This window comes from Dysidea avara, chromosome 14, assembly GCF_963678975.1.
Source record: "Dysidea avara chromosome 14, odDysAvar1.4, whole genome shotgun sequence".
NCBI lineage: Eukaryota > Metazoa > Porifera > Demospongiae > Dictyoceratida > Dysideidae > Dysidea > Dysidea avara.
The window spans coordinates 4,296,564-4,323,560 of record NC_089285.1 but is presented as its reverse complement, the minus strand read 5'-3'; the positions used below and the strand labels follow the sequence as shown (position 1 = coordinate 4,323,560).

General features: G+C 38.3%; 4 protein-coding genes across 4 annotated transcripts in view; 2 read left to right on the top strand and 2 right to left on the bottom strand.

Annotated features, from left to right (window-relative positions):
• LOC136244989 (uncharacterized) overlaps positions 1-6,524 on the bottom strand; it is a 29,459-nt gene extending 22,935 nt beyond the window's left edge. The window contains exon 1 of the mRNA XM_066036515.1: positions 6,390-6,524. Within this exon, the coding sequence (XP_065892587.1) occupies positions 6,390-6,410 (21 nt within the window). The 5' untranslated portion in view covers positions 6,411-6,524. The remainder of the gene's footprint in view (positions 1-6,389) is intronic.
• Positions 6,492-8,204, top strand: LOC136244992 (elongin-B-like). The gene is made up of 3 exons (XM_066036519.1): positions 6,492-6,607; positions 6,668-6,914; positions 7,897-8,204. Exons 1-3 carry the CDS (start codon positions 6,605-6,607, stop codon positions 7,992-7,994), a joined length of 348 nt encoding a protein of 115 aa, XP_065892591.1. The 5' UTR covers positions 6,492-6,604; the 3' UTR covers positions 7,995-8,204.
• A 183-nt stretch (positions 8,205-8,387) lies between these two features.
• On the bottom strand, positions 8,388-16,347 carry LOC136244990 (trichoplein keratin filament-binding protein-like). The gene is made up of 18 exons (XM_066036516.1): positions 16,128-16,347; positions 14,678-14,786; positions 14,576-14,628; positions 14,484-14,526; positions 14,160-14,216; positions 14,036-14,104; positions 13,952-13,983; positions 13,822-13,896; positions 13,408-13,537; positions 11,273-11,322; positions 11,147-11,213; positions 10,977-11,087; positions 10,576-10,719; positions 10,340-10,399; positions 9,470-9,595; positions 8,967-9,034; positions 8,644-8,719; positions 8,388-8,597 (listed from the first exon to the last, which is right to left on the bottom strand). The coding sequence occupies exons 1-18, from the start codon at positions 16,316-16,318 to the stop codon at positions 8,565-8,567; spliced, it is 1,494 nt and encodes a 497-aa protein (XP_065892588.1). The 5' UTR covers positions 16,319-16,347; the 3' UTR covers positions 8,388-8,564.
• A 1-nt stretch (position 16,348) lies between these two features.
• LOC136244991 (SWI/SNF-related matrix-associated actin-dependent regulator of chromatin subfamily B member 1-like) lies at positions 16,349-25,112 on the top strand. Its single transcript, XM_066036518.1, has 6 exons — positions 16,349-16,983; positions 17,303-17,430; positions 17,834-18,000; positions 22,106-22,296; positions 24,718-24,849; positions 24,938-25,112. The coding sequence occupies exons 1-6, from the start codon at positions 16,433-16,435 to the stop codon at positions 24,975-24,977; spliced, it is 1,209 nt and encodes a 402-aa protein (XP_065892590.1). The 5' UTR covers positions 16,349-16,432; the 3' UTR covers positions 24,978-25,112.
• The last annotated feature ends 1,885 nt before the right edge of the window (positions 25,113-26,997 follow it).

Below are 26,997 nucleotides of genomic sequence, written 5' to 3'. Positions count from 1 at the left end.
AGATACACTAGTGACCATTTAATCCCTAATTCAGTCTATACCCTCAAGACCAAGACTGAATTACGGATTAAATGTTCACTAGTATATCTGCAAGTGTAGGCGACCTCCCTTGTTTCCCTACTTTTTTTCTATGATCCCTACTCGAACTTAAAATTCCTAATTTTTCCTTGAACTTGTTTGTTTACTTTTTTTGTAACAATTACATTATTTTATGATTGGTGAGCCCACGCATACCGCATCAAAAGAAAGGATGGTGCCAGAATTAATGCTTTTGTCTGAACACGTACCCCAGCTATCAAATACTGCTTCAAAAGTGCAGTGGCCATTACCCTTCGCTTTCAGCTATGTTCAGCCCATTACACAGCGCTACAGATGAACAACAGTAGAAGAAGTGCCTCTGCAACAATCCAGTCACCACAAAAATACGATTCACGCGTCCCCCACTATCAATTACTGCCTCGAAAGTTCAGCAGCCATTACGCTTCGCTTTCAGCTATGTTCAGCCCGTTACACAGCATTACAAGCGACCAACAGTGTTAGATTTTTTTTAACCTTAAAGCAATGTTTATGATAATAAAATAACACAAAAGAATACAAAGACTGGCTAATTACAAACTACCAAACTACACCTGAAATTAGGTTAAGATAATCCTGTCAGACCTTCAGTGCTGGACACTGTAAAGTACTAATAAGAATAAGAATTACAAGAAACTAAACTACATACAAGCTACACCTACTTAGCTACATTATAAAACCTAAACAAAATCTATAGTGTCCTCCAAGCAAAGAGCATAGTGTCTGAGGACCATTTTGGCATTGTATTTCCATAAAGTCACTGATAACCGTTGCTTGGAGCCAACTTCTAAGACAACCCATTTTTAACTGTAGTGCGGTCAGCAATTGTAAAAAGAGTGGACAAAGCAAAAGGAGACTACACACTGAATGATTCACATACTAGGGAAATAAAGTCACCTCTATCACTGGTAACACATTCTAAATAACAATTGTCCTTAGCTACCTTACCGGCAGCAGCAGCCACCCCAGAATCGTCTCTGCGATCAATCCAATCACCACGGAAAATACGGACGATTCCTGTTTACAAACGTACTGTAGGGAAGTCATGCATTGCACTACCGCAAATCGACACCTTGGGCTGTCAGCAAAAAGAAATGGGACACAAAGGAAGACAAAGGTAAGTCCATGATGCGTACGTTGTACGTACTGCAGTATGCCAAAAGGCACATCTCGGGACGAAGCAACGTCGAATAGTGAAAAATCAAGCCCATAGCCTTAGCCGCTATCGAGTTACACTTGCCTGAAGGCTTCATCAGGCAGGCAGCTAGTCAGTAGAAGATTTCATTGAATACATTTTTTTTAAATTTTGTAACAATTTATTGGAAGCCTTTAGGATCATACTGAAGGCACTTTTGGGCTTGGTTGTACCTAACCAATACTGCCAAGGTGCCAGGATGGAGTTGTGAAGCTGGTTTATGGGTGAATTTTTTGGCTAGGAAAACCCAAATCTCAATGATCCCTAATATATAGTACTACTGTACTGTATGATACTTGAGCATCTGACTATAGATTACACTCATGTTACATGTTAACATGACCACTATAATTAGTTCGTTGGTTTGATCGTGGTACAGGCACTGTAAGCCTAATCCAAACACTGAATTTCAGGTATGGCTACATTATGATCTGTGGCTTTACTCCATGAATGCGATCACCCAAAACATTTGAAAGACTTCTCATAATAATATTATGTTGTCTAATATTCCATTGATATAAACATCATCAATTAGAACCCACAAAATGAAATGAATACAATGCTTACTACCAGAGCTACATTTGGCCTTATGCAATCTAGCCTACAGTCTGCTAACACGCTGGGTTGCATAAGATGTAACACTAAATTAAATTATACAACACTAGACATGACTGTTCAATTAGAGTATCTGGTAAACTGGTATACATTTAATATGATCTGGTAACAAGAGGTCACATAATGATATTATCACACAATTCATACACAATGTCCAGTAACAGAGTAATCAATGACTGGAATTCATTACCACAATCTATTGCTGATTCTCCATGAATGTATGGGAATGAAACACAGCTGTTCAGATAAACCGAATCAGACTTGGGGTCAAATACTGTACATAGTACAAATACAACTACTAGAAAATTTCCAAATACAAATACGATTGCAAATACTTTTGTCTGGACAGCATTTAAATACAAATGCTTTCTAAAGTATTTAAATACAATTTCAAATACTTAGTCTACCACTTAATTGTCTATCTACACTGTACACATGTTATCTTTTAATCTATACACATAATTATTTTTGTTCTTACCATAACTACTGTTATTAAATTTTAAGGCAACATGCTAGCTCTATGTATGTACAGGGGGTGTATGTGTATTGTGTGCTATTGATTGCATCTAATAAACACCCATTAGCCTGCGTCTCTCGGATTAATATTTTCTGTACAATACTGAACGTGGGTGCATACAAAGCCGGCATACAAAGCCGGCACACAAGCCAAGGTTGCTAGTTTAGCCAACAGGGAACATTTAGTTTCCAAAACTTAAATGGATCCTTCTCTTGTGGTATGCATGGTGACAGTAAATATTCTTCGACTGATATCATTGAGAGCAATAATAGTGTTAGAAGGTATTGTCTCATCTATCAAATCATTGAAAATATCATTTTCTTGGTTGGGGGCTCTGACTCCTGATATTCAAATAATGACATCAATTAAGTTAATTTTACAATCTTATTATGGTAAAAGTATTTGAAGTAATTGTACATATTTAAAATACATTAGGAATTTACAAATACATTCAGTTTCTAAACTACAAATACAATTACAAATACCATTACTCAAAATTTGCATTTAATTGCAATTAAATACAATTATTCATGTATTTGACCCCAAGTCTGGGACCGATTGAGGTCTCACTAAATACTTAACTGCTTTCACTACTATAATATTTGTATCTAAACAAGTATTTATATAAATCAGCTATTTGCATCTACGGTGGTGTGGTAACAGCCTCCACTCTTTACAGATAACACATGGTTAAGTTTTCCAGACTATTTTTCTGAAAGTGCTAACAAATAAAATAATCCAAACGTCACAGTATGTTATATTATGTGTATTTATTGATAACTCTCAAGTCTTGACTGTTCCACATCAGTGTAAACATACCATACATACTTATTACTACTAATCGCATAATACAATTTCCTGTACAATGTTGTGATATAATACAGAATTCAGTGTAGACACATCAGTGTTGTCTTTCAATATGGTAACTGAATGGCATATCTCTTAACTTGTTGTTCACAGAAATCTATTACCTCAGAAAGGATGTTGAACTACTCAACTTGGCAGAAAGACATTAAATTTTCAACAAACCAAAATTGCTGAAAGCTGACAAACTTTTAATGATAAATATCTTATAACCTCAAAGTCCACAAAACATCAGATACGACAAAAATTTGGATAATACTGCCAAGCGGCCATACCATAAAAGGTGTCACCAAATAGCAGACATATTAGACAACCTATTTGGTCTTTATTATGTGACCTTGTCGTCTGGGCTTATATGCTATACAGCGCTTTAAATATTCAATTGCAAATAGCTTACTTATATAAGTAGTACTGAGAGAAAAATTCACAAATACGTGTAGTACATTTCTAGTGTGAAAGTAGTGTCTGACTAGTTATACACACAGTAGCATTGTAAGTCTTGCCACTGGTATAATAAAATCCTTTACATTGAAAGATTATTATGATTAAACTAACCCTCTAGGGACCTGCAAGGGGGCTAACAAAAAGCCTGTGAAGCTGGGAGTCAGAAACCTGTAACCGAAAACTATTATGTTGAATGCATAAAAAATCCCAGGATTACATAACAAGCTGCCAGTCTCCCTCCTGATAATATGCAACATATAGAATCACTCCCAAATACTATTACACAGATAGCGTATACACTGTATGCCTGACCAGTGGCGTAGCCAGACTTTTTGCCATGCCAGGGCACTGGGCAGGCAAGCCATTCAACCATGCAACACATATACACATGCCCATCTTCATATAGAGATCAATACAGCATCTTAAAAATGTGTATGCATCACTACGCATAGCTACTTCACCTACTATACTGTATGTAAGATGAACTTTAACCTTATTCTAAGAGAACACTAGCTAGCTATTGGCTTCCTATTCCGTACATACATCTCTGTGTCTTAATACCAGACCATGAAGAAATCTGAAATAAAGCATGAGGCGCTTTTAGTGTTGTATCACGTGATGACTATATCCTGCCAGTTGTCAGCCTGAAACCAAAAAGAAAACAATTGCTGACTGAAAAAGTATTCCATACCGTATGAACTATCACTAAGTAATATGTGACAAGGCTAGGCGGGCGCTAATGCCTTCGCCTCTATATTCTCTGATCCGAGTTTTGACCACACCAATAGTTGCATAAGTTAATTCAAATGTTAACTGTCCATTTGAATTAATACCATTCCTTGTCCTTCACTCCTTGCGTAGATAATATATACCTCTACGCTCCTTGTCACTATGCTACACGGTCTTTTGTAATCACATGATCTCGCTTCTATTTATTGCCTCCTATTATTTGTACATAATTGAGTTACTCATAGGGAAAATCCCTTAGATACCCATCTCTGTCCATCTACTAGTTGGAAAGAAACTTGAAACATCGGCAAAAATAATGCGGTTAGTATTGTTAAGTTATGGTTATCACAATAATGGAGTAGCTAACTTTATCCAGTCCACGTCTTTAAGTACTGTGGGTGGCTGATGGTGGGGAAAAGTAGTCTGACGCCAGGGCATTGCCCGGGTTTGGCTACGCCACTGTGCTTGACTATGTGACACAGTGAAATGAACTGTGTGAAATGTGTATCCCAAAAAACTGATGGTAATACCAGTCCTGTTTACTGGACACTTTCAAAGTTTATTATTATAAAAATCCTGTTATTGTCTTTGGGTCATAGTGGCTACACATATAGACAGCATGACTTGTTCAACGTGTTTACAATGGGAATCAGCAAAGAAACAAGACCTTGCTTGCTCAACATTGCTATTTATAGCAATATATATATACATTACACAGATAATCATAGAAACTACGTACCATACATTCCTATACCTTATATGGTCACAAATACCTTAGTTTATATGTAAGGCCCCTATTTGGTGATTATTAGTTTCTCATCCACCGCTCGCATCCATCTTAAGCTACCGCATGGTAAGCCATTATTTACTCTGTGCATGCTCAGAAGAACACGTGATACCATACTGAGTATAATTTTTTGTTGATGAACGCTACAATGCGCTTTATATCGCCAGAGAACTGTTGTTCTCCTTAGCAAATTGCTGCAGTACCAGTTGCAATCGTGTTCTATCGGCTTCATCACAGCAGGCTTTCAGTTGACTGTCGAAAAACAGTTGGCAATCACGAAAAGTAGAATCAGCTGGTGAAGGAAATGTTTGTAGTAAGAAAGAAAGACAATTTGGACAAGGTCTGTACATCAGTGTGTTAATATTATAAAATAATGGTATAATGGTAATACCCTCCCGCCCGCATCATAATAATTAGAAAGGCTGGATGAGAAACTAATAATCACCAAATAGGGGCCTAACGACAGTGACAATCTGATGATTTTTGGTGCAGATTAGAATGTGAATATTTAGCAGATCAATAAACCCCACAATGACATTTTCAGATAATTTAAGACTCATACAGTCTGCGATCATCAGTGTCTACGACTAATATAATACCTAAAACACTGTGTGGATTATGATATTACACAATGCGACGGCAACAAGGATTGCAATAATGGCTGTTTGTAGTAGTGACACTGGCCTACCTGAACTAACAGCTTGATTGGGTTACGATCTCCGGCCAGTATAGAAGCTACACTAGCTCGGCAACAGATTATTATGTGCTTTAGATTAGATTACCAATTTTTGTCAAAAGAAGTGGGTACACAGAAGGCTACAGCCTCCAAACGTGCTCCCCACACACATAAAGACAACAAATATACACCCAGGACAAGCAACCACACAGGACAAGCAGCCACACAGTTGCAAAATACAAAACAGTACAGTCAAAAATACAATTAAAAGTTACAGTAAAAGAAAGCGACGAAGAGCAGACCTAAATACAGTCCGATTTGACAGCTGTAAAATGTGAATGTTTAGCATCTAAACACATGAACCAATACACAATACTAGAGAACCTCAATAACTTTCTGAGACAAGGATTCCTATTGTAGCCTTAATTCGGAGAGATAGGAGAAGTTCCCTCGGGTTCCCTGCACATACATGACAGACTACACTTACCTTCTTTGGTCTTCCTGACATTCTTCCTCTCGAGATACAAAGCGAAACTTCACTCCGCGTTTACTAAATAGCGTGTAAATAAAGACGTCATTGTTCGGGATCGTCCGGGATTCTTTAGCACTCTCGTGACTTGACCACGCCCACTCCTAAGGCACTGAAGCACGTAAAGAAATAATTTAGCTTATATCTAATTAAAGCCCAGTGTAGGAGCCAAAATGGTAAGCGAATATAGTACTGTCGTTTATAACGGAGACTTATCGCTATTGGTCGTTCTCTAGGATTTGTTCTTCTCAGTTCGTAAGGAAAGGATGACCTTATACTTAGACGCTAGGGAGGACACGAAAGTGATAGAGTTGAAGCGAATGATTGACGGGATTTGTGGCAAGCCAGTGGAGGAACAACGGCTGATGAAGATAGATACTAAAGAAGTGCTTGAGGACGACAAGACGCTGGGTGACTGCGGCTTCACCTCGCAGAACGCTAAGGCTCAAGAACCCGCTGAAATTGGCCTGGTGTTTAAAATTAGTAAGTTAAGAGGGGTATTTTTCTGAGTAACTTTGATTATCGAGGCATCTATTATTATTAGTCACCCTGTTTGTGTATATATATATATATGTATATATATGTATATATATATATATCCATTCATAGATCCTTTATCCATTTCAGCACTGGAGGCTGTCTGGTTGTTCAATTCATCTCTGACTTGATAATGAAGTGATTGCTAAATGTGCTAGTTTTAAGATGCTGAAATGGTTTCACTGTAATAAATTTTTATGCAGCATTTTGATACTGTAGGATTTTATGCCAGAGAATTTAAGAACCCATTAGCATAGCAGATTTATAATTCTGTTTCATATGAGATGAGAATGTCCAGCTAGTCCCACGCTACATTGTATGATGACTGAACCCTGTGTACTGTAAAGCTGTCCTTATGTTAGCAGAAACATTAATAGCAAATAGATTGTCTAACCTGTTAGCTTCTGTTGGGGTATGTTTTGCTTTGTGCAACTGAACATTCTTGGTGCACTGACAATGTAGTAAAGTGTGAAATACCCAGAGGTCACATTTTGTGGTGTCAGGTATAGCAGATATGGCCTTGCTGTAGTGTGTGTGTGTGCTCATGTAGTGGCATGCATTCAATGGAAGAGTGCACGCATTATTTTTTGTGTTTGTTTAAACTATAACAAGCATCTACAGCGGTATTGGGTCTTGTCCACTGACAGTGTTCTAAACGACATATCAAAATAATGTTAATACCAGTGTAGATAATTTTGTGAATGTGTTTAGATTGTGATATTATCTTGGTCAAAATGCAACCCTTGCATGCTACACACATGCAGAGCTAAAAAATTAAATTTTGAAATTGCATGAAGACAGTAAAGACGTAAAAATTAGTAATTTCTTCTTGTCAGATATTGAGAGAGGTGTTCATCAAAAGTTCCATAAAATCTTATGTCAACTTTTCTTCACCTATCCAATGTTTACAAATGTCATACTTCCTCAGATGACACAGATTATGAGAACCTCAGTATCACTCCCTACTCCATTCCACCAGACTTGCCAGATGTAATGAAACCCACTGACAGAGCCACCACAGCTTAGCATGGCCACACCGTGTGTGTGTTAGTAGAAGACATTATTATCGCAAGAATATTTCACAGCATCAAACATTTTATTATTATCAATTTAATAGTAGATATAAGCTGTTGAGTTGTGTGTATTGTGCCTTTTTGCTAAATTGTCTTTGCCATATTATACTGTAACAATTATTATCAGTACATGTTGTTCTTTTCAAATATGTTATTTATATAATACTGTTGAGTTTGCAGGGGGGTTGGGTGTATTAGCTGTTCTAGATGTGCAGGTGGAGACGCACATCAAGGCTAGCGAGACTTCACTTAAGTAGCCAGCTAGGTCTCTTGTGTTGTATTTTATGACTCCCTTGTTAGGTACATTACCTCACTTTTGAGACTGACAAACTAAACAGACAGCTACTACATTTAAACAGTTCATCAGATTTGTCAAAAACTGAACAACACATTATACAGTTATTCAATGACAATACAAATTCACATACAGAAGTAAATAAAATACAGTACATGTTGGTATGTCAAGTACGATACATAAGTGATGTATATTCAAATGGATCATGTGGGCAATTTTCATATTCTGTCAAGTCCATGCAACTTTGCGCCTTCCAAAAGCCTACATCAGACATGTAGTATACATGCACACATCATGTGCTGCTCACTTTAGGCTGGTAGCCTCTACTGGTGATCTGACGTTGCTCCTCTTCCAATATCATACCATACTCTCCTTCAGCTCTCCTGTGGTGTGGTTGGCAGGTGAGGCATGCACACACAGGCACACAATGCATGAATGGACAGGCCTAACCTCAGTTTGGTATCTGCAATACCTTTGCAAGGTTATTAAAAGGGAATACAACTTGGGCACATTTTTAAAATATTTAATATCTCAACATGCATCATGCATTCATTCATAAATACATTTCTTGATCCAGAAAGACAAATAAAAATCAGCAAATACTGACCAATTATCCACATGGTTACATACCTCTGTTCCTCCATCATGTCTTCATATTGTTGTCTAGCCAACTCTGCCTGTCTCCTGCGCTCATCAACCTAGATGTGTAATATAGTGGAACATGATGCAGAACAATATGAGGACTTGGGACATGCATAATAATAAAATGGCCAAGAAACTTGAGGTTAGAATAACTGCTGACAAGGTGTGATTACAGTAGAATATGATTATAAATTTCCTGACTATATCATGCTGTACTGAAAGGTTGCAATAGCTTGCAATACGTATTGTTTGGTGGTAGGTCACCATTGAGTTCCTGAAGCATATACCATATGTGACCGGCTCCACAAAAAAACCTGTCTGATGGCTTTTCCAAAGTTCCAAGTTTGACCAATAATTACTCCTAATGTAATCAACCTAACAACTTGGCTATACGACTGCTTTTTGCAAAGAAGGTCACATACACACGTACGTACATATGGTGGTGCATGGGATAATTATGCATACTGATGATGTGTACACATGCTTCATACTTGAGATTGCAGTTCCTTAGCTCGTGATTTCTTCTTTGCCTCAACTTCTTTTGACTCCCTTCTGGTCATCTGGTCAGCCACCTCCAGTTCTCTCAGCAACTCCTCTCTCCTCTCAATAGACTCTTGCTATGATCAGTGAGTGCATACAAATGAATCAGACCTTGTCATCACAAAATAAGTACAGTGATCCCTCATCAATTGGACCACCTTAAGGTAGTGCTGAGTAGTTTAATATTTCATATATGGTACAATATTGTTACTTGATATTTCGGTATGACTACATTACTGGTATGCCTTAGTTAGATGCCATATACCTCTACTACCAGATACAGATACAGAAGTACAGTTTCTAAACATTTTACTTAAGACAAAATTGTATTGGCAAGCTGATTGCAGTACATTATTGTATACCAGTCAATATCCCTTCATATGTACACTTTACATTCAAATAGTGAAGATCAGAAAGACTGGTTTTTTTGGTTTTTTTTAAAGCATGGTATTGCGGTGTTAAGAAATTGTACAGTATCAAGAACAGATACCACAGTTTGACTAAAATGTACTCGGTATATTGCTCAGCACTACCATAAGGACCAAAATATCAATATGGCCCAATGATAGTGAACTTCCTTGATATGATCTCAATGATGGGGCAGTTGACTCAAAGAAGTAAGTGAAGGCTCACTTTAAATGGAGTAGTTGGTACTAGCTTTGTTGGAAGAAAAATGCACACTTTATCTATACAAAAGGGTATTGTGTGGTCAATGTGCACTAGTCTATCTAAGGGGTAGCTACACTATAGGTATCCTTCTATTGTGTGACCATGGCAAGATACGTACGTGCAACACTGACTGGCATGTATAGCTACTGTACCTGTTTCTGTTTAACTGCCATCATGTTCTCCTCTATCTGTTGTTGTCTCTCTACCATCACCTGCACAGTGTGGGTGAGTTTGAAGGACCACACACTTGTATACATGAGGGTAACACTACACATATACGCCCAATGCACACATGTATTATATACAGCACAACACACACACACACACACGCACACACACACACACACAAACACACACACACAGAGCTAGTGTTTGAATTCTAATTAACCTCTTGCATTAGACGTTCCCGTGCCCTGCGTTCTCTCTCCCACTCAGCTTCCCTCTTCTCCCAGATCTTAGCAGCCTCTTCTTGGTAGAGCAAGTCCAGCTCTGCTTCTCTCTGCTTCTCCAACTTCAGCTGGTCAGCTACAACCTGCAGTAGTAGAGGATCAGTTCTGGTACTGTATGGTACCACCACTAAAATGGTACACAGAGTATACCATGTGCCACGAGTTGTACCATGTGTAATAGTATACACAACTCTCACACACCATACTAAAATGTATGCTATGAGAGTTGTGTACATGAAGGTACTGTGTATTGTATGTAGAACAGGTGTTCATGCATGTGACCACATGTGTTGCATTAAATGTGAGCACATACGTATGTACATCATAAAGAAACTATCACCTGCTTCATCCATTCAGCATCAGCCTTGGCCTTTTCTCTCCTGGAAGTTTGTAATATCACTTCATCCTTCTCCTGGGCAGCTAGCTGCTCTAGGATCTTCAAGTCCAACTCCTGTAAAAGATGGAACAACACAGATAGACCAATAGAGACTCATATATTTATATATGTACCAATTCATCTTGTATTTGTTTGGACTTTCTTCTCATTTGAGCTTTGATCTGTTTCTTCAGTATACGTCTACACATCAAAACAGCAGACACTCTTATTAAATGGTGAATGGTTTCCCCACTACTCACCCAAAACTCTGTTTATTCCTAACATCTTCGAGTCTCTTCCTCTCTTGCTCCTATTATCATACACACAATAGTATGCACATATAGACGCACATACACACGGTCACACATACACACAGTCACACATACGCACGGTATTTATTTTAGAAATACAGTCAGGAGGGGGCATGTGTGGTTGGTAAAGTGCTAGTAGAGGAGAGATAAATTACAGGGTAGCAAGAATAAATGAATTCTTTGTAGAATTTAGTAATCCAGTTTGGTTGGGCAGTTGAGGTGTTCTCACCAATGTGCAAATCGTACTCAGCATACTGAAGCTAGGAGAGTCTGAGGGCAGAAAAAAAAATGAAACAGCTTTTAAAAGATCAGATTTGGAGAGTGTAAAAAAGAAAATAGCAGTTGTGAGGTATTTTAAAAACAATCATCACAAGTGGAAGTGATTTTTAGCCAAATGGTGGACTGTTGAGAAAATAAGAGGCTGGATTTTGAAGGGGAAGGGGGGGGAAGGGGGTGAGCCCCTTAAAATAAGCCCTGACACATACTAGGGCTCTCAGTTTCGATTGATTCATTAATTGATTAGTCATCAATTACTAAATCAAGATTAATCTATATAAGTATGTAGCATACACCATCAGCTACACTTGATCAATTCTGTATACAGTATAATATGTGGTAGTGGTAGTGGTAGTTACACATCACCTAGATGGGCGGTATTGATATGATTATTGTCATGAGCCATTATCATGGCTATTACACTGCAACAAAAATAACACTAAAATACCATACGCAAGGAAATTTAGACGTATGAAAAATTTGACAAATTCACACTTCAGCAGATTTGACGAATAAAATGTTGACGAAAATCAAGAAATTGTAGACAAAACCTGTACTATTAAAGGCGCTTATAAACATTTGATGGATTTAAATTTGACGAATTAAACCGATTCATCAAATTTTTTTGATGTCAAAATTTCCTTGCGTACGGTACTTGAATGATTATTCTTTTAAAAGTTCCTCAATTATCACGATTATTACACGATAATTGCCAATTTTGATTATCACTAGTTGATGAAAATAAGACGATGTCAATTATTGCCAATAAAATAATCATGATTATCATGATAACGAATAATTTCCCATCCCTATAGTATGATGTTATAGTGGCGGGTAATTACAAAAGGAGAGTGCAGCAGTTGATAAGTAGCTAGATCACAATTATAGTATGTTCACATTGAGCTGAATCCTCAAAAACATTTAATAACTCATGGATGCAATTACACACGATCTTGAAATTTGGCTCATTTGTAGTACTGCTTGACCCACTAAAAATATTTCAAAATCTTTTTGTTCAAATGTTTGACATAATATTACAGCCAATCAATATTTTCACAATACATTTCCTATGGAGAAGCCATACAAGTACAGTGTCCATTACAGCCCTTTCCCGAACTTGTAATGGAGCCAAACAGTACGTGTCTGTTGTTGACACCTTTGCTGTTACCAATAATCATCTGGTTGGCTGAAACGTTAAATCTGTTGAGAAAACATCCACTTTTTATTTTTAGCAGTTTTTCAGGATTCAGCTAACGTGAACATACTATAGTAGTCTAGCTGGCAACACTAACTATATATCATTCAGTGTATTGTCAACACTTACAAGCTGCACGTGGTTAAGAGCTCAAGATCTGGTTAATAAATGGTGATCCAACCCAATTAGTGATGGTAATGCTTCATTCTCATACTACTGAAAATTGTTTCCTTCACTATTTAGAGTTTATATTGATGACGTGCATATATGATTAATCAATTAAATTTTTCACTGATTAATCATGAGGGCCCTGACACATACGCACATATCATCAACACCATTGCATATTATTCAGTGCTAAAGTTATTTAGATGTTTTAGTGTTAGATATACATTGTAGAAATCATGGCTTTGCATCGACATGGTTACTATAATAAGGTGGTCTTAAAAATGAGGCACCTTAGCTATGGTCACTACAATGAGGTGGTCTTATAAATGAGGTCATGAAGTACACGTTAGTTATGTTTGGGACCAGTCACTGTAATGAAGTGGTATTATTAATTAGGTCATGAAGAACATCTTTATTAGGTCATGATATTACACCTCATACTTACAGCTTCATCCAGTTCCCATTGCTGTTGTAGCAGTGCATGCTGTTGCTGTTCCAACATGGCGGCCTCTTCTTCCCTCCTCCTGACCTCTGCCATCTGTGACTGCAACATCTCAGCATTTCTCTGCTCCTCACTGGAGAACACGAGTGCACACAACATTGTAATAACAGTATTACTATAATAATTATTGCATATTTCATAGAACACATGTGCACTTCTCAATACATACTGTAAATATAATATGATCATTTAGTGTCCCTTTTCCTATACATAACACGTCAAGTCACAACAGGATATGCACAGGCGCTACAGGTAAAAATCATCTTAACTTAATAATTGGTAATATACATTACATGTACATCACTATTACAATAGTTCAACATTTGCTTTTAATCAAACATAGTTGAACCGACTCACAGTTTCTTCTTCCGTTGTCTTTCTTCTTCTATTCTCATGGCTGCTCGTCTCTCATAGTCTAACTGCCTCTCATACCTGTAGTCATTACAGAGTGAATGAGACATGTAGACCAACTTTGATAGACATTCACCTCTCCTTCTCTCTTCTAGCTGTAGCAATTTCCTGTAAACAGATCACTAAAACACTCTAATAGAACAGTCGGTGGATTACATACTTCCTCTCTCTCTTGTTTCTGCTCTTCCCAAGCCTTGTGTACTGCTCTCTCATGTTGCTGGGACTCCAGCTACGTCAACAACATTGTGGCAGTGAAGTACTTGCATATCATTGTTACATTGTACCTGTCTTATCTCAGGACAATTAGCTCTGAAGTGTTCCTTCAATTTTTGATGAGCAACCTAAAGATACACATGTATGGAATTTCACAGTAGGTAGATGCAGAAATATCTACATGATTTACAGGTAGTTTTGCAGAATGCTACCTATGTGTTTGATGAATACAAACACCAATGCTCATGTGAAGAAATTTTTGAGTTCATAACTTCCATAACTGAAACTTTAAGGAGGTAAATATTGTGTGTGCATGTGTGTGCAATTTTTATTGTAACTAAAACCAACAGCTTCTCGGTATATGCGTTGCACCACACATAATGCATAATCTTCACCTCTTTTCTCTCATCTTCTCGATGAGACTTTAGCTCCTCAGCCCTACACCACACACATAATTCACTGTACACTGATGTACTTACTACATCACCTTTGCTTCATGTGAGACATCTGATTACCAAGTGTCAGCTCCTTCAGTTCCTCCTACAACCAATATGTGCATTTACAGAACTCGTGCCAAACTAAAACGTACCTCTAGTTGGTCCCTTTCTGCTTGTAGTTGGTGGTACAACATTTCTCTGCGTTCTTTTAGCCTCTCCATCCTCTGTTCTCGCTGGGTATCCTTCTGATATGCAGTCATACTACAAAGCAAAGCCAACTGTGCTACAAAAGTTGCCAAATTATAGTATGTTCACGTTGAGCTGAATCCTGAAAAACAGCTAAAAATTAAAAGTGGATTTTTTTCAAAGGTGTCAATAACAGACACAAACGGTTTGGCTCCATTACAAGTTCGGAAAAGGGCTGTAATGGACACTGTACTTATATGGCTTCCCCATAGGAAATGTATTGTGAAAATTTTGATTGGCCGTAAATATTATGTCAAACATTTGAACAAAAAGATTTTGAAATATTTTAGCGGGTCAAGCAGTACTACAAATGAGCCAAATTTCAAGATTATGTGTAATCGCATCCATGAGTTATTAAATGTTTTTGAGGATTCAGCTCAACGTGAACATACTATAGGCCAGGCAAACTTGATTAATTGTTTCTCATCACCACCCGCATCCCTTTTTACCCCACCGTCTCTAATTTCAGTATTGCTGTTATCAACCACGTGCACACTTATTTTGATGCTAACTATCATTTTACAGCACAGAAAATGTAACTTAGCTACACCTCAGATATGGTGGTAAAACGTAAGTACTAGTTCTTTAAAACCTTTAGCTAACCTTTATGCACCTATCAATATAATCCCCAACTACCACAGATATGGGCTGAGATGGGGGAAGGCGGGGATTTGCATCACTGAAAATTACAATTCCCCACCTACTAGGGAAGTACTGGCGATGCAAACCCCGACCAAGTCTCGACTTGCAAACCTGGGAATACTGGGGCTAGGAGGGGATCTGTACAGTGTGTGGAGTTGGTCTAGTGATGAGTTAATTCAAGTATGAACTAGTCTGGCGGTGCCCGCCCCTTCACAAAAACTTACTTTTGTGAAGGGACAGGCGCTGCCAGAGTAAGTATGAACGTATTAGTTAGCACCCGAGACAGTCTTTCCTAAACTGAAAGCACACACTTTTGCAGCCTGAGTGAATTTCTATAGTGAAGACAAATTCCCACTATGTCGAGGAAATTTAGTGATCATTTCCCCCCCATCATCCCCGACCTTTCCACCCTCAGCCCATATCTGTGGTAGTCAGGCATTACATTGATAGGTACATTATAGTAGCAAACAGCATGTTTTTGGAGTATTTTCTTTAATAATGAATAATGAAAATAGCCTCCCACCAGCATGGAAATCCGAACTTTTGTGGATGAGAAACAAGTAATCAAGTTTGCCTGGCCTTATTTGGCCCACTATTCCCGCCATTATTAGAGTCCCACAGTCACTAATAAAGCTTTCCTTTCAAGATTTGTAAGGACTACTGGTGCACACTAATCTTTGATAATCACTGGGTTTCTTATGCTAACTGTTTTACCTGTTTTGAAAGGATTTTTGTGATGACCACTCATTCTCTTTGTTAGAACGGTTGTCAGCGGTAGTGAAGTAGCGCGAGTGTTCTGTCCATTTTTCAATGCGGTCCGCGTCATGTGCCCTTCGCTGAACAATCAATCTTTCTCTTGTGATGGGGTTTCTGGCCGAGTAGGACGGTAACGATGGAAACGCCATAATAAAAAGAACTTCAACCCACAATTTAAATTTTCGAACTTAACGAATTGAATTTTGGGTGACACTTTTCGAATAAGTGACAGGTCGATTTCCCGCAATCCTCCATCCACGACAATGACTGATCGGGATTTGTTAGATTTAGCAGTGCCGAAAAGGCCTTTGTGTACGACCATGAAGACGTACGGCACAAAGCCGAAACCATTCAAGCTGACAGAAGATGGTGAAGATTACATGATAGGGTCTGAAGTAGGCAATTATTTGAGGATGTTCCGCGGGGCTCTGTACAAGAAGTACCCATCAATGTGGAGGAGAAACATATCTCAGGAAGAGAGGAAGCAGATGATGGAGATGGGAGTTGGGTACACTAACCTGTCTACTAATGTTCAGATAATAAAAGCGTCAGAAGTTGAAGAGATTTTAGCAGGAGAAGAGGACAGGTTTCGTGTTCAGTCAGCTGGTGCAGATCATGTATCTGTGGTGTCTCACCCGCCGATGGAACGTACTGTGTCCAACACTCTTGGTGGTTATGGCAGTTCATCAAGAAAGAAAAATACATGGACTTCACAGATACCTAACAGTTCGTTTCATCTTGATGCCGTGCCATGTGCTACTCCTCTACCACGAACAAGAGCAGCTCCAAAGAGAGTAAAGACATTTCCTAACATGTGAGTGTATGAGGTGTGTTGCTAGCTTGTAGCTATCAATGATTGTTGAGGTTAAGCCTTAATGTGTAGCTAACTGTACGTGTTACAGCTTAACTGCATCATTAAATAGAGTTAATACTTAAAAGTGAAGCTCATCTAGTGGTCACCTGTTTACTAAGACCAACTCATTATTGTGGCCATGTCCAGTAGGTCCCAATTTGCTTTTATATGCTCAAGTATAACTTTACATGCCATAAGTACACAAATGGGTTACATGTGTACTTGTGTAGAAATTAATACTGTATATAGTAGCACTATTGTTCACCTTTTATTGATATAGTTTTAATGACAAAGATCCAGACTCTTATTATGAGGCAGCAGTGTTACCAGAAGTGTTAGTTCCCATCAGATTAGATATTGACATGGATGGACAAAAGTTACGAGACACTTTTACATGGAACAAGAATGGTACATGCAGATATTCTCTGTTACCCTGTATACTCTAATATAGCATACACTTGTGTAACATTCTGATCTCCTGTACTGTGATCCCATGGTTACCCAGTTGGGAATTATGCTTGCTCAAATTATCAATGAATAACCCTAGCTTAAAATGAGGGTAATTGTTAGTTTCTCATCCTGCCCACATTTCCATTTTTTTAAATCAAGGATTATACTAGAGGTAGCTGAGTGCGGCATCTTTTGCAGTGTGAATCATCTATTTAGCGCTGGAGGCTGTTTGTGTGACAAAATACTCTAATTGAACAGTCACTTGTACGTACAGTTAGTAACATAAATAAAAAATTATTTATGATTACTTCAATTAAATTTCTATATGTGAATGGCTTTACGTTGATTCAATTTCCTACAGAAGTACTGGTGACACCAGAGCAGTTTGCTGAGCAGTTATGCGATGACCTGGAGTTACCAGCATCACAGTTTATGGCTCCAGTAGCATCACAGATCAGACAACAATGTGAACAGTTCAGCAGTGACCTCATACCTGATGATGGGGATGATAGGAGGGTGGTCATTAAGGTATGCCTTGTGACATGTGTGTACTAGTACTTGTGTGTACTGTGTGTAAAGCTTGTGCAAAATTTAACTGGGTACTATATCCTCATTATCCTGTGTTTCAGGATACCCATTATTGAACCATTTATAGACAGTATGCTAATGCATTTACATTGTTCTTGTTATAATGTACAATGAGAATGTAGAGGAGGTGAGTATAGAGACCGTTATGAAAGTTACCACTCGATGTTTATGCAGCAAAGTGTGACTACTAAGTATCTGTTGATGTTTACATTCATTTTGAAAGTTTTCAGTGTTGAATTAATTGTACCAATGCCAGGAAGGGCTAGCTACTTAATATTGTGAACTCTTGGTTATGCTTAGAATATATTTATTACCTAAATCTGGTGAATATACTTACACCATGACCTTGTGTCCATGTAGATAATGAAGTGCGTACTTTACCCTACAGCTTGTAGGGCAGGTGAAGACTGAGTAGTGGCGTACAAAGTTGTGTAGTTATCAGATGTGCAGATGACAATTGACGACAATGTGGCTGTTTCTGTTTGTTGGTAGCCTTAATAGTTTTGAAAGTGACTGCATTTGGGAATCTGTAACTGTAAACACTTAGCTCTTATATGTTTATGAGCCTGCCATCTGCATATGAAAACCCTGCCATTGAGAAAGGATTCAAAGGAATGCTGGGAACCAAGCTATATCTCTGCTATACATGTATTGATGGTGTTCTTGTTCTGTATAGATACATTAAATTAATCTTGGGGGTCTTCTCTTAATTGATTTTTTTGTAAACAACTTGTTCATTCCTATTAAAGCGCTATGGCAACAGAGAGTTTAGAGTTGACTGGTAGTGGGAGCCATGAACGAGCTGTTGTGTGAAGAATGTGCATACATTCATACCACCATTATTAGTGGTATTATTGGTACCTGCTTTCTGCCACCCAGAAGTGAAGGAAATCATTCACCAAGCCTTTATGGTTCCCTCATTCGTCTCAATTTATAACTTTAGAGCCAAATATAGGACCAGGAGGTAATACGCTGTACATAGAAATCACATTACATTCACAGGCCCAGTTCTGGTCACTGGAAACATTGTCTAGAGATTGAACACACATTGCTTGTATCACGACCTGAGGCACTAAAAGATCTCTTAAAATAAAATTATTTACATACAGTGATGACTAGATGAAATGAAACACTTCAATCACACTTCAAAACAGACATAACACACACTACAAGTGTGCTGAATAAAGGAGCCCATTGAACCAGCAAGGCTTTGATGCTCTTGTGATTTAATACCTGTACATTACTATAAGCCTAAGATATTCTTTGAATTCCAAAGAGTTCATTTCACTGAATTTTTATCATTCAAAAAGTGTACTTCAAAAGTGGTTCAATTTAAATGTGCTTTACTCATCCCTCCAATGTTTCACCGTGAGGGATAAGCTCAGCATTATCGAATTGGGGAGCTACAGTGGACTCCTATCTTAGCAAACTCCCTGAATTAAGGACATAACAAATAAAACCTTCTTATTGTTAAGGGCAAAGACTTTGGTCTGACCTTTTTCACCTCTGAAATCCTCTACAGCAAATATTGTGTGAATTTCTGGGTCCCAAAATGTCCATGATAGAGCTTCCACTGTAATCTCATATGGTAGAGATTTGTGTGATGGTCTAACTATAGTGAAGCCTGTGTATTAAAGACACCATGGGACCACCAAAAGTGTCCTGATTATCAAGGTGTCCAGGTCAGTTTACATACTTTATGACAGTTACAAAGTGTACAGATTTTGCAGGTGTCCTCATTTTCAAGTGTCCTAACTAACAGGGTTCACTGTAGTCATCAAGAATGTAGAGTATGAGTATTTAGTATGGAGTATAGTTGTCAAGACTCAGGAGTATGATGTGTTCCTTGTACATTTTCAAATATCATTTACAGAAAATTTTGACAGAGAATCATTAAAACACCACAGTGTATTTGAAGTGTTTCATTTCATTTAGTTATCACTGTGTGTAAATAATTTTATTTAAGAGATCTTTTGGTGCCTACTGTACATATCTTGTAGAAAAGCAGTATCCACTTGTTCGTGTGTTGTGTGACCATGTGCTATGTCAAACTTAATGTGTACAATGGCCCTTTTGAAGTACCCTAAGACAATGTTTTCATTTACCTAGTCCAGTCATGTATCAAGTTATCCGTGTCATATGTTGGAAACTAGTGTGATGGCCTTATTAGACAGGTGTCCTCTGACTGGCTGTGTTACATGATGAAGAGTATTGGTTCTCTCATGACAACAATGTGAGGTGTTACCATGATCAAATTGTCCAGAGTTCAGCCCATTTTCAGAGAAGTTTGTTGGGAATCCTACAGTACTGTAGTACATTGACCACATCAGTGGTCCTCTGTACTTGTCACCACTCCCTGACATGTGCTTGTCGATATTCATATTTAGTTCAGTGTTAAATGTGCATGACTGCAATATATTAGTGTGAGGGCAGACTGGCTGTGTGGCCATTTGATGGCTATGGCTTCAAGTCTGCTTGACTGACTGTGTGTAGTGATTTGATGGCCATTTTGTGTGCTCAGTTAGGGGGAGTGATTAGTGTGGGTGTGTGTGGGTGATATACAAGTGTGGTAGAGCTCTGTATAGATAATATTACTGGCCATTAGTGGGGATACAAGTGGAAGAGCCACACAAATTAGTTGACACTTAGTTACCACAGTAACCACCAAAATACAATATGTACAGTAGCAAACAATTAGTAGGATTAATATGCATAACTTATTGCAAGTAAACACAACATTGTTGTCTTCTCAGTGGGCTTCAGTTATAAGAACACTACTAATACCCAATCACTGAGAAGTGCCCTCCTAGCTATCATTCTACCACACTGTGTGGCGGATATTATGGTGTACAGCTGTATGGACCTTAATGGGCTGTAAGCCTGTTGACAAATGAAGGTACTTAGTCATCACACACACACACACACACACACACACACACACACACACACACACACACACACACACACACACACACACACACATACACTGCACACACGAGGTAAAGTCTCCTGCAGCAGTGTAAAACACAGCTACTGTCTCCCATCAAACTGGGATAAATGTGCACCATTAGGTTCTCAAATCTGTGCAGGCAGCTGGGGCAGGAATAGTAACCTGCAGCAGGACTGTCCAAGTCTCATGAGGCTATAGATCCCTAATTTCGACAATGACTGCTAAGCGAGACAAGAACAGTCGGGCATCAATTCCCACCAGGTACCCAATATGTAGCTGAGTAGGCTGGAGCAATGTGAGCACAGTTTCTTGCTCGAAGAAACAACAATATCATGGAACATCAAACCTAGAACTTTGTGACTACCAGGCCTGTGCTCTAACCATCCATCCCTCCTGGAGGAAGACTGAGCGTGGCCCCGACTAGACATTGGGTGACCTGCAGTTCGAATCTTGGGGTTGGAGGGATTTTTTTTCCTTTCTTTGGCCCCTTTTCTGTTACGCCTTTTCAGTCATTAAGTCAGTCACTATGTCAAGTCAATAAGTCTAAGTCCTTGAAATTAGGTTAGGTAATCCTAAGGCTGCAGCACATGTTGCTGTCAGACCTTCAGTGCTGGTCACTGTAAAGTGTTAGTAATAATTCTGACACACGCTCACATGCACATGCTGCACAAACATGTGTGTGTGTGTGTGTGTGTGTGTGTGTGTGTGTGTGTGTGTGTGTGTGTGTGTGTGTGTGTGTTTGCGTGCATTAGAAACCAGGACACAAAGTCACAAGTATACACCTGGTTAAATAAAGAAGTGATCTAGTGTAAGAAGCATTTATTTTAATTTGACACCTTGTAGTTTGGTGATATCAAATCACTTGCAGTGATATAATTTGTTGTAGAGGAAATAGCAAATTATACAAAATATCTTGACTAGTATATTCCATCAATAACGTGTATAGTGTATTGAGAGGATAAGTAGGTTGTTACTACTATAAATTTAATATACTACACACGCACGTACACATATATACATGTGCACACACACACACACACACGCACGCACGCATGCACAGAATTATCTAAGCAAGTATCCTGTTTCCTTCCTTAGCTTAATCTCCATGTTGGTAACATCTCATTGGTGGACCAGTTTGAGTGGGACCTGTCCAACCCCCTGAACAGTCCTGAGGAGTTTGCCAGGAAGTTGTGTGCTGACTTGGGACTTGGTGGAGAGTTTGTCACAGCCATAGCTTATTCCATCAGAGGACAACTGAGCTGGCACTCAAGAACATATGCATTCAGGTACACACAACCTTACTGGTAACAATCATGTAATATATAGAAATAACAATTTGTATTAGCTATGTGATATGTATGAGTTTGGCATTATATTTGGCATCATATTCACTATTCAACCTTATTGGTAACAGGTATAATATATTGGAAAACAATGTTCTCAAGTACATTTTGATTATAAATGGAATTAAGCTGAGTAATGAATTCCACTTTGTTATGGTTGTCATGTCGGCATGAGGCTGCGTATCAGATAAAACCTATTGTCAATAAACGGGGTAAACAGCAAAGCCATGTGCAGAGTGTTTCTGTTGTGTTGTCAACTGATCATGTACACAAAACCTGATAATTTAACGTGTGAACATGGAGATCAAATATTTGAAGCTGATATGCAATGTGATATGATTGGCTACCTTTTATCTGTTGTAGTAGCCAGAGAGTTTGACTGATTGTACTACTGCTGTACACAAAAGTTTTTTACAGAAAAATGTGTATCCAAGGCACCGAGTTATGATCAGTGTAATTGCAATGACATTTTGAAAATGATTAACTTGCAACACCTGACAGCTTGGGTCTATAGTCAGGGGTCTGTAGTCAGGTGTCCTGAATTCAGAATAGTGCTGAGCAGTTTTGACATTTCATAAACAATACAGTATTGTCAACCTGATATTACAGTATGACTAAATCATTGGCATGCATTAGTTGGTCTGTAGTTCTAGACTTAGACCCTAATCATTTTTCAATAATAATATAATTCGGTTGAAAGCTGATTGCAGTATATACACATCCATTCATATGTACTGTCTTCGTACAGATAAGATTTGTGTTTTAGAATCCACGATATTTGCATTAGTCAAAATATTGCACAGTATCAAAAACGAATGAATGGATGACCATGGTTGGATGACCATGGTTTGACTAATGGTTGGATGACTAATGGTTTGACTATATGAATGGATGACCATGGTTTGACTAAAATATTGTCATGTTGCTCAGCACTACAGGAGTCCAAATTTATGCACACTAATACAATTGGGACCATGGTTAAGTGTCCAGAGTAACTTCTGTCCATTTTAGGCTGTATTATATAGTTATACAACGGCCACGAGTGCTCTGCCTGATATAAACGCACAAGCCTGAGGGCCGTTAGGCCCGAAGGCAAGTGCGTTTATACAGGCAGAGCACGAGTGCACGTTGTATAACTGTTATGTACCACTCACCTAATAGGTGGAGAGGGTCTCACAAGACAGCTGTAACACTTATAAAGGCCAGGTTTCTAACATCGATTGTGGGTAACCAAGCCGGACGTTGCGATGACGTCCCCCTGCAGTACTGCAGCCACCTGAGACATTGAAAGCTAGTACGCTATGGGGTTATATCACTAACCTGCATTCGCTGTTCGGCTCTCATTATGTAGTGCTCAACATGCCAGCGTGATCACTCAATCGCCATATAGACTAAGCGCCAGACTAATCGCCATAGGGATTCCCTCGAGCGAAAAAAAGTAGCTAAATAGACATTTTAAGTAAACAAAACCCAACTACTAAACGATACTAGTCTAATTCTTACTATTCACACTGGCTAAACTCGAATCTGGTGGCATGACAAAACTGGTTACCACAATCGAACGTAAAGGTTAGTATTATTTAGAATATATTTGTTTTATTGAGTCATTGTCGAAGTGGACTACAGTTTAATCTGGGCTAAGATGGCACCAGATTAGTAAGGTGTATAAGTACATTAATATATATATGTAGACTAGAGTTGTGGCCACCCGTGTTGGCTTTTTCGATCGCCATTGGCTGCTTGTAAACATTATACGTATTGGTGACGTTATGGCCCACAATCGACCTTTACATGTCAGGCTATAAAAGAATTCGAGTGATCTGTGAAGTGTCCTTCCACCTATTAGGTGAGGTGTCATAGTGGTCTTCGCCACCGGCACTTGTGCTATGCTGCACAAAACCGCAGCCAGTGCAATATCTGTATATTGCACTGCGGTCGATGCATTATAACTTATAATGCACTCGTTGTGGTCTACAAAACCGCAACCAGTGCGTTATAAGTTATAATGCACTCGCTGCGGTCTGCAGCAGTTCAATATACAAATTATGGCACTGGCGGTGCCTTTGAACTGCCCACGCAGAGTGGTACATTACCATTTTAACCAACTACCAATTTGCAGGTGCTATTATAATCAACATCGTTTACATGCCTTGATCAGAATATAGAGTAAATCGTAGGTGAAATGGTAAGAATTATTAGTAGTTTACCTGCTATACTAGTAATAGTTGATTTGTCTTTGATTACTTTATAATTCTCCTTAATCCAAGCAGGTAATTGTATCCTTTGCAGCCCTACATTAATGATTACAAGTAGTGACGAGAATTTCCCTTTGATTACCACAATCCATTTTTTAAATTTTATTAGTGAAGCTCCACTGCCAACAGTAAAGATGCCAGTCAGACCTCCAGCAGATCTGGAAACATGGGGTCCCACAATACAGGTACTAAGTGATGCCGAGATGGAGAAGAAGATAAGAGACCAGGACAGAAACACAAGGTGCGTACCTAATACAGCTCACAACTTGTAGTCTTTACCTGTTTAAATTATTTTGTGATGTCACTTGTGATGTAATTTTGCTTTTCAGGAGAATGAGAAGATTGGCACAAACTGCTCCAGGATGGTGATAATTAATTTTACTGTTATTATTACATCACTCAAACTGTACCATAGCACACCACAGGACACACTATCCTGTAATCTAATACACCACACTTCATCCTGATGTATTATTATGTGATCATCATGAATATCTACTGAAATATGTTTTGTCTAGCATATATACGTAGTCTATGAAAGATCTTTCTACTACAAATGACGTAGTCTATTTTACTACAAGATCGTCATAGCAAACTGTACATGTTCTCCATGTATGTAGTGTACACATGGATGATACATTTTTTGTGTATACAAAACTATTGTACAGTATACGCATGTACAAAGCACAATTCAGGTTTTAGACAATTAAGTTTGTGGGAGTGATGGAAGCACCAAGATGATGTTGCTTACTATTATATCAAAATTCTTTGTGCTATTGGAAGCCATTATTTTACTGGTAAGTTTTAATGTTTCTGTTTGTGTATCTTAGGCTAACTGGTGAATCACTACGGGGGATTTTAATAGGACACCTTCACCAATATGGCAAGGTTTGCAATGTATATGATTATGCATGCACACAATGGCTTTTTGTAAAGAGCAGTATCATTAAAATTGTAACCATAGTGATGGAAGTAGTATACCATCTTCATTGCACATGGTGGAGAGAGCTTTTTTCAGATGCCTAGTGCATGAATATAATTTAAGTTGTAGAAAAAATCATTTGTATTAGTAGCAGACACTACATCTTGTTCTCTTACTATATATTTTTAATTAGTGTGATGTTCAGCATTGTTCAAGGATTACTAAGTTTACATGCCTATTTGAATCTTGTAGCACCTCCACCTTGCTGCTATTTTTAGTGACAAGTTTTAAATATAGTTTAAATTATGGTCTAGTTTGGTGTAGTTGTGTATTACATGTTGTAGCTGTCATTGTGGAAGCAACATGAAATGAATCCTAATTTGAATAATTGTGTGGTTTGTTGCAGCAGCACATGTGCAACAAGCTGCCGGTAAGAAAGACAGTCAACCTTAAACTTGTCATCAATATCACTGTGTGTTGTTTCATTTGGAAATATTATATGCCGAGGGAGGCTTGTTTACCCTAACAGGGAGTAGCAAATTTGAATACGTTGGCAAGTATACCATTACAAACACTGCTTACAGTGATGCATAACAACGGTAGTGAGTTTTAAGTTTTGGCATGAGGTGGTCACGATGGCTGGTATTTATATGGGTTATATGTACAAGGCTCCACCTGTTAGCTATATACATATTATTATACACATGGTACAGTATACCGAATGAAACTGATCACTGTTGCGCTTGCAATAGTATGCTCTAATAGAGCATTCATCTCCAGGTACATTTTCATCTGTGTAATATAAATGAATATGATTCATTTGCAGTTGTATGCACAGTTGAAATGTATTGACAAGCAGTGAAACGGGGGATGGTATACATTCCCTTATGTATAAGAAAGTGTCTACCACAGTTATGGTCTCTGTTCCAATACAGAATGGTGTTCATCCTAGTATGCCTCATTGTGACTATAGTAAAGGACATTTGATTGTTTTGATGGTCAGTATGGCTTCTTCTAGCTTCCCACTTGAATTGACCAAATGAGTGTGGTGATTTCAACACTGACAATGGTTGGTGGTAGTTAGATACACTTATATTAACAGTCTGCGTGCTTCTTATAAGGCCAGTCAACTCTCTAATGTGACCACTTTTATAGTCAGGTTTTGACCATTATACAGCCTCACTGGTTCAGAGTGAATAAATCTTTTACCTTTTACTAAAGTTTCTGTGGAGGAGGTCACAATGAGCATAGTGAGTTTGGAAGCCTGCTAGGAGCTGCTACATTATATGATAATCCAATATGTTTTTTAGGCTCCATGCATGCTTGGAGCTGACATGAGGGATTCCACTTATTTGACCTTAAATTTTTAATTTTCTTGCACCTTTATTCTGAACTTGTGGAAGGTTTCACCATGCTGATAAAAATTTGTACCAATCAGTTATATGTATATCATCTTACTGTCCTGTG

What these genes read in the sequence shown, in the direction of transcription:
- LOC136244992 (XM_066036519.1), top strand. An exon ending in TGGCCTGGTGTTTAAAATTA is followed by an intron (nt 6,915 to 7,896) that starts GTAAGTTAAGAG and finishes ATACTTCCTCAG; the next exon opens with ATGACACAGATTATGAGAAC.
- LOC136244990 (XM_066036516.1), bottom strand. Translation starts at nt 16,318, where the DNA reads ATGGCGTTTCCATCGTTACCGTCCTACTCGGCCAGAAACCCCATCACA. An exon ending in GGGAACGTCTAATGCAAGAG is followed by an intron (nt 10,400 to 10,575) that starts GTTAATTAGAAT and finishes CACACTGTGCAG; the next exon opens with GTGATGGTAGAGAGACAACA. An exon ending in GACATGATGGAGGAACAGAG is followed by an intron (nt 8,720 to 8,966) that starts GTATGTAACCAT and finishes ACCACACCACAG; the next exon opens with GAGAGCTGAAGGAGAGTATG.
- LOC136244991 (XM_066036518.1), top strand. Translation starts at nt 16,433, where the DNA reads ATGACTGATCGGGATTTGTTAGATTTAGCAGTGCCGAAAAGGCCTTTG. An exon ending in GTAAAGACATTTCCTAACAT is followed by an intron (nt 16,984 to 17,302) that starts GTGAGTGTATGA and finishes TTATTGATATAG; the next exon opens with TTTTAATGACAAAGATCCAG. An exon ending in ATAGGAGGGTGGTCATTAAG is followed by an intron (nt 18,001 to 22,105) that starts GTATGCCTTGTG and finishes TTCCTTCCTTAG; the next exon opens with CTTAATCTCCATGTTGGTAA.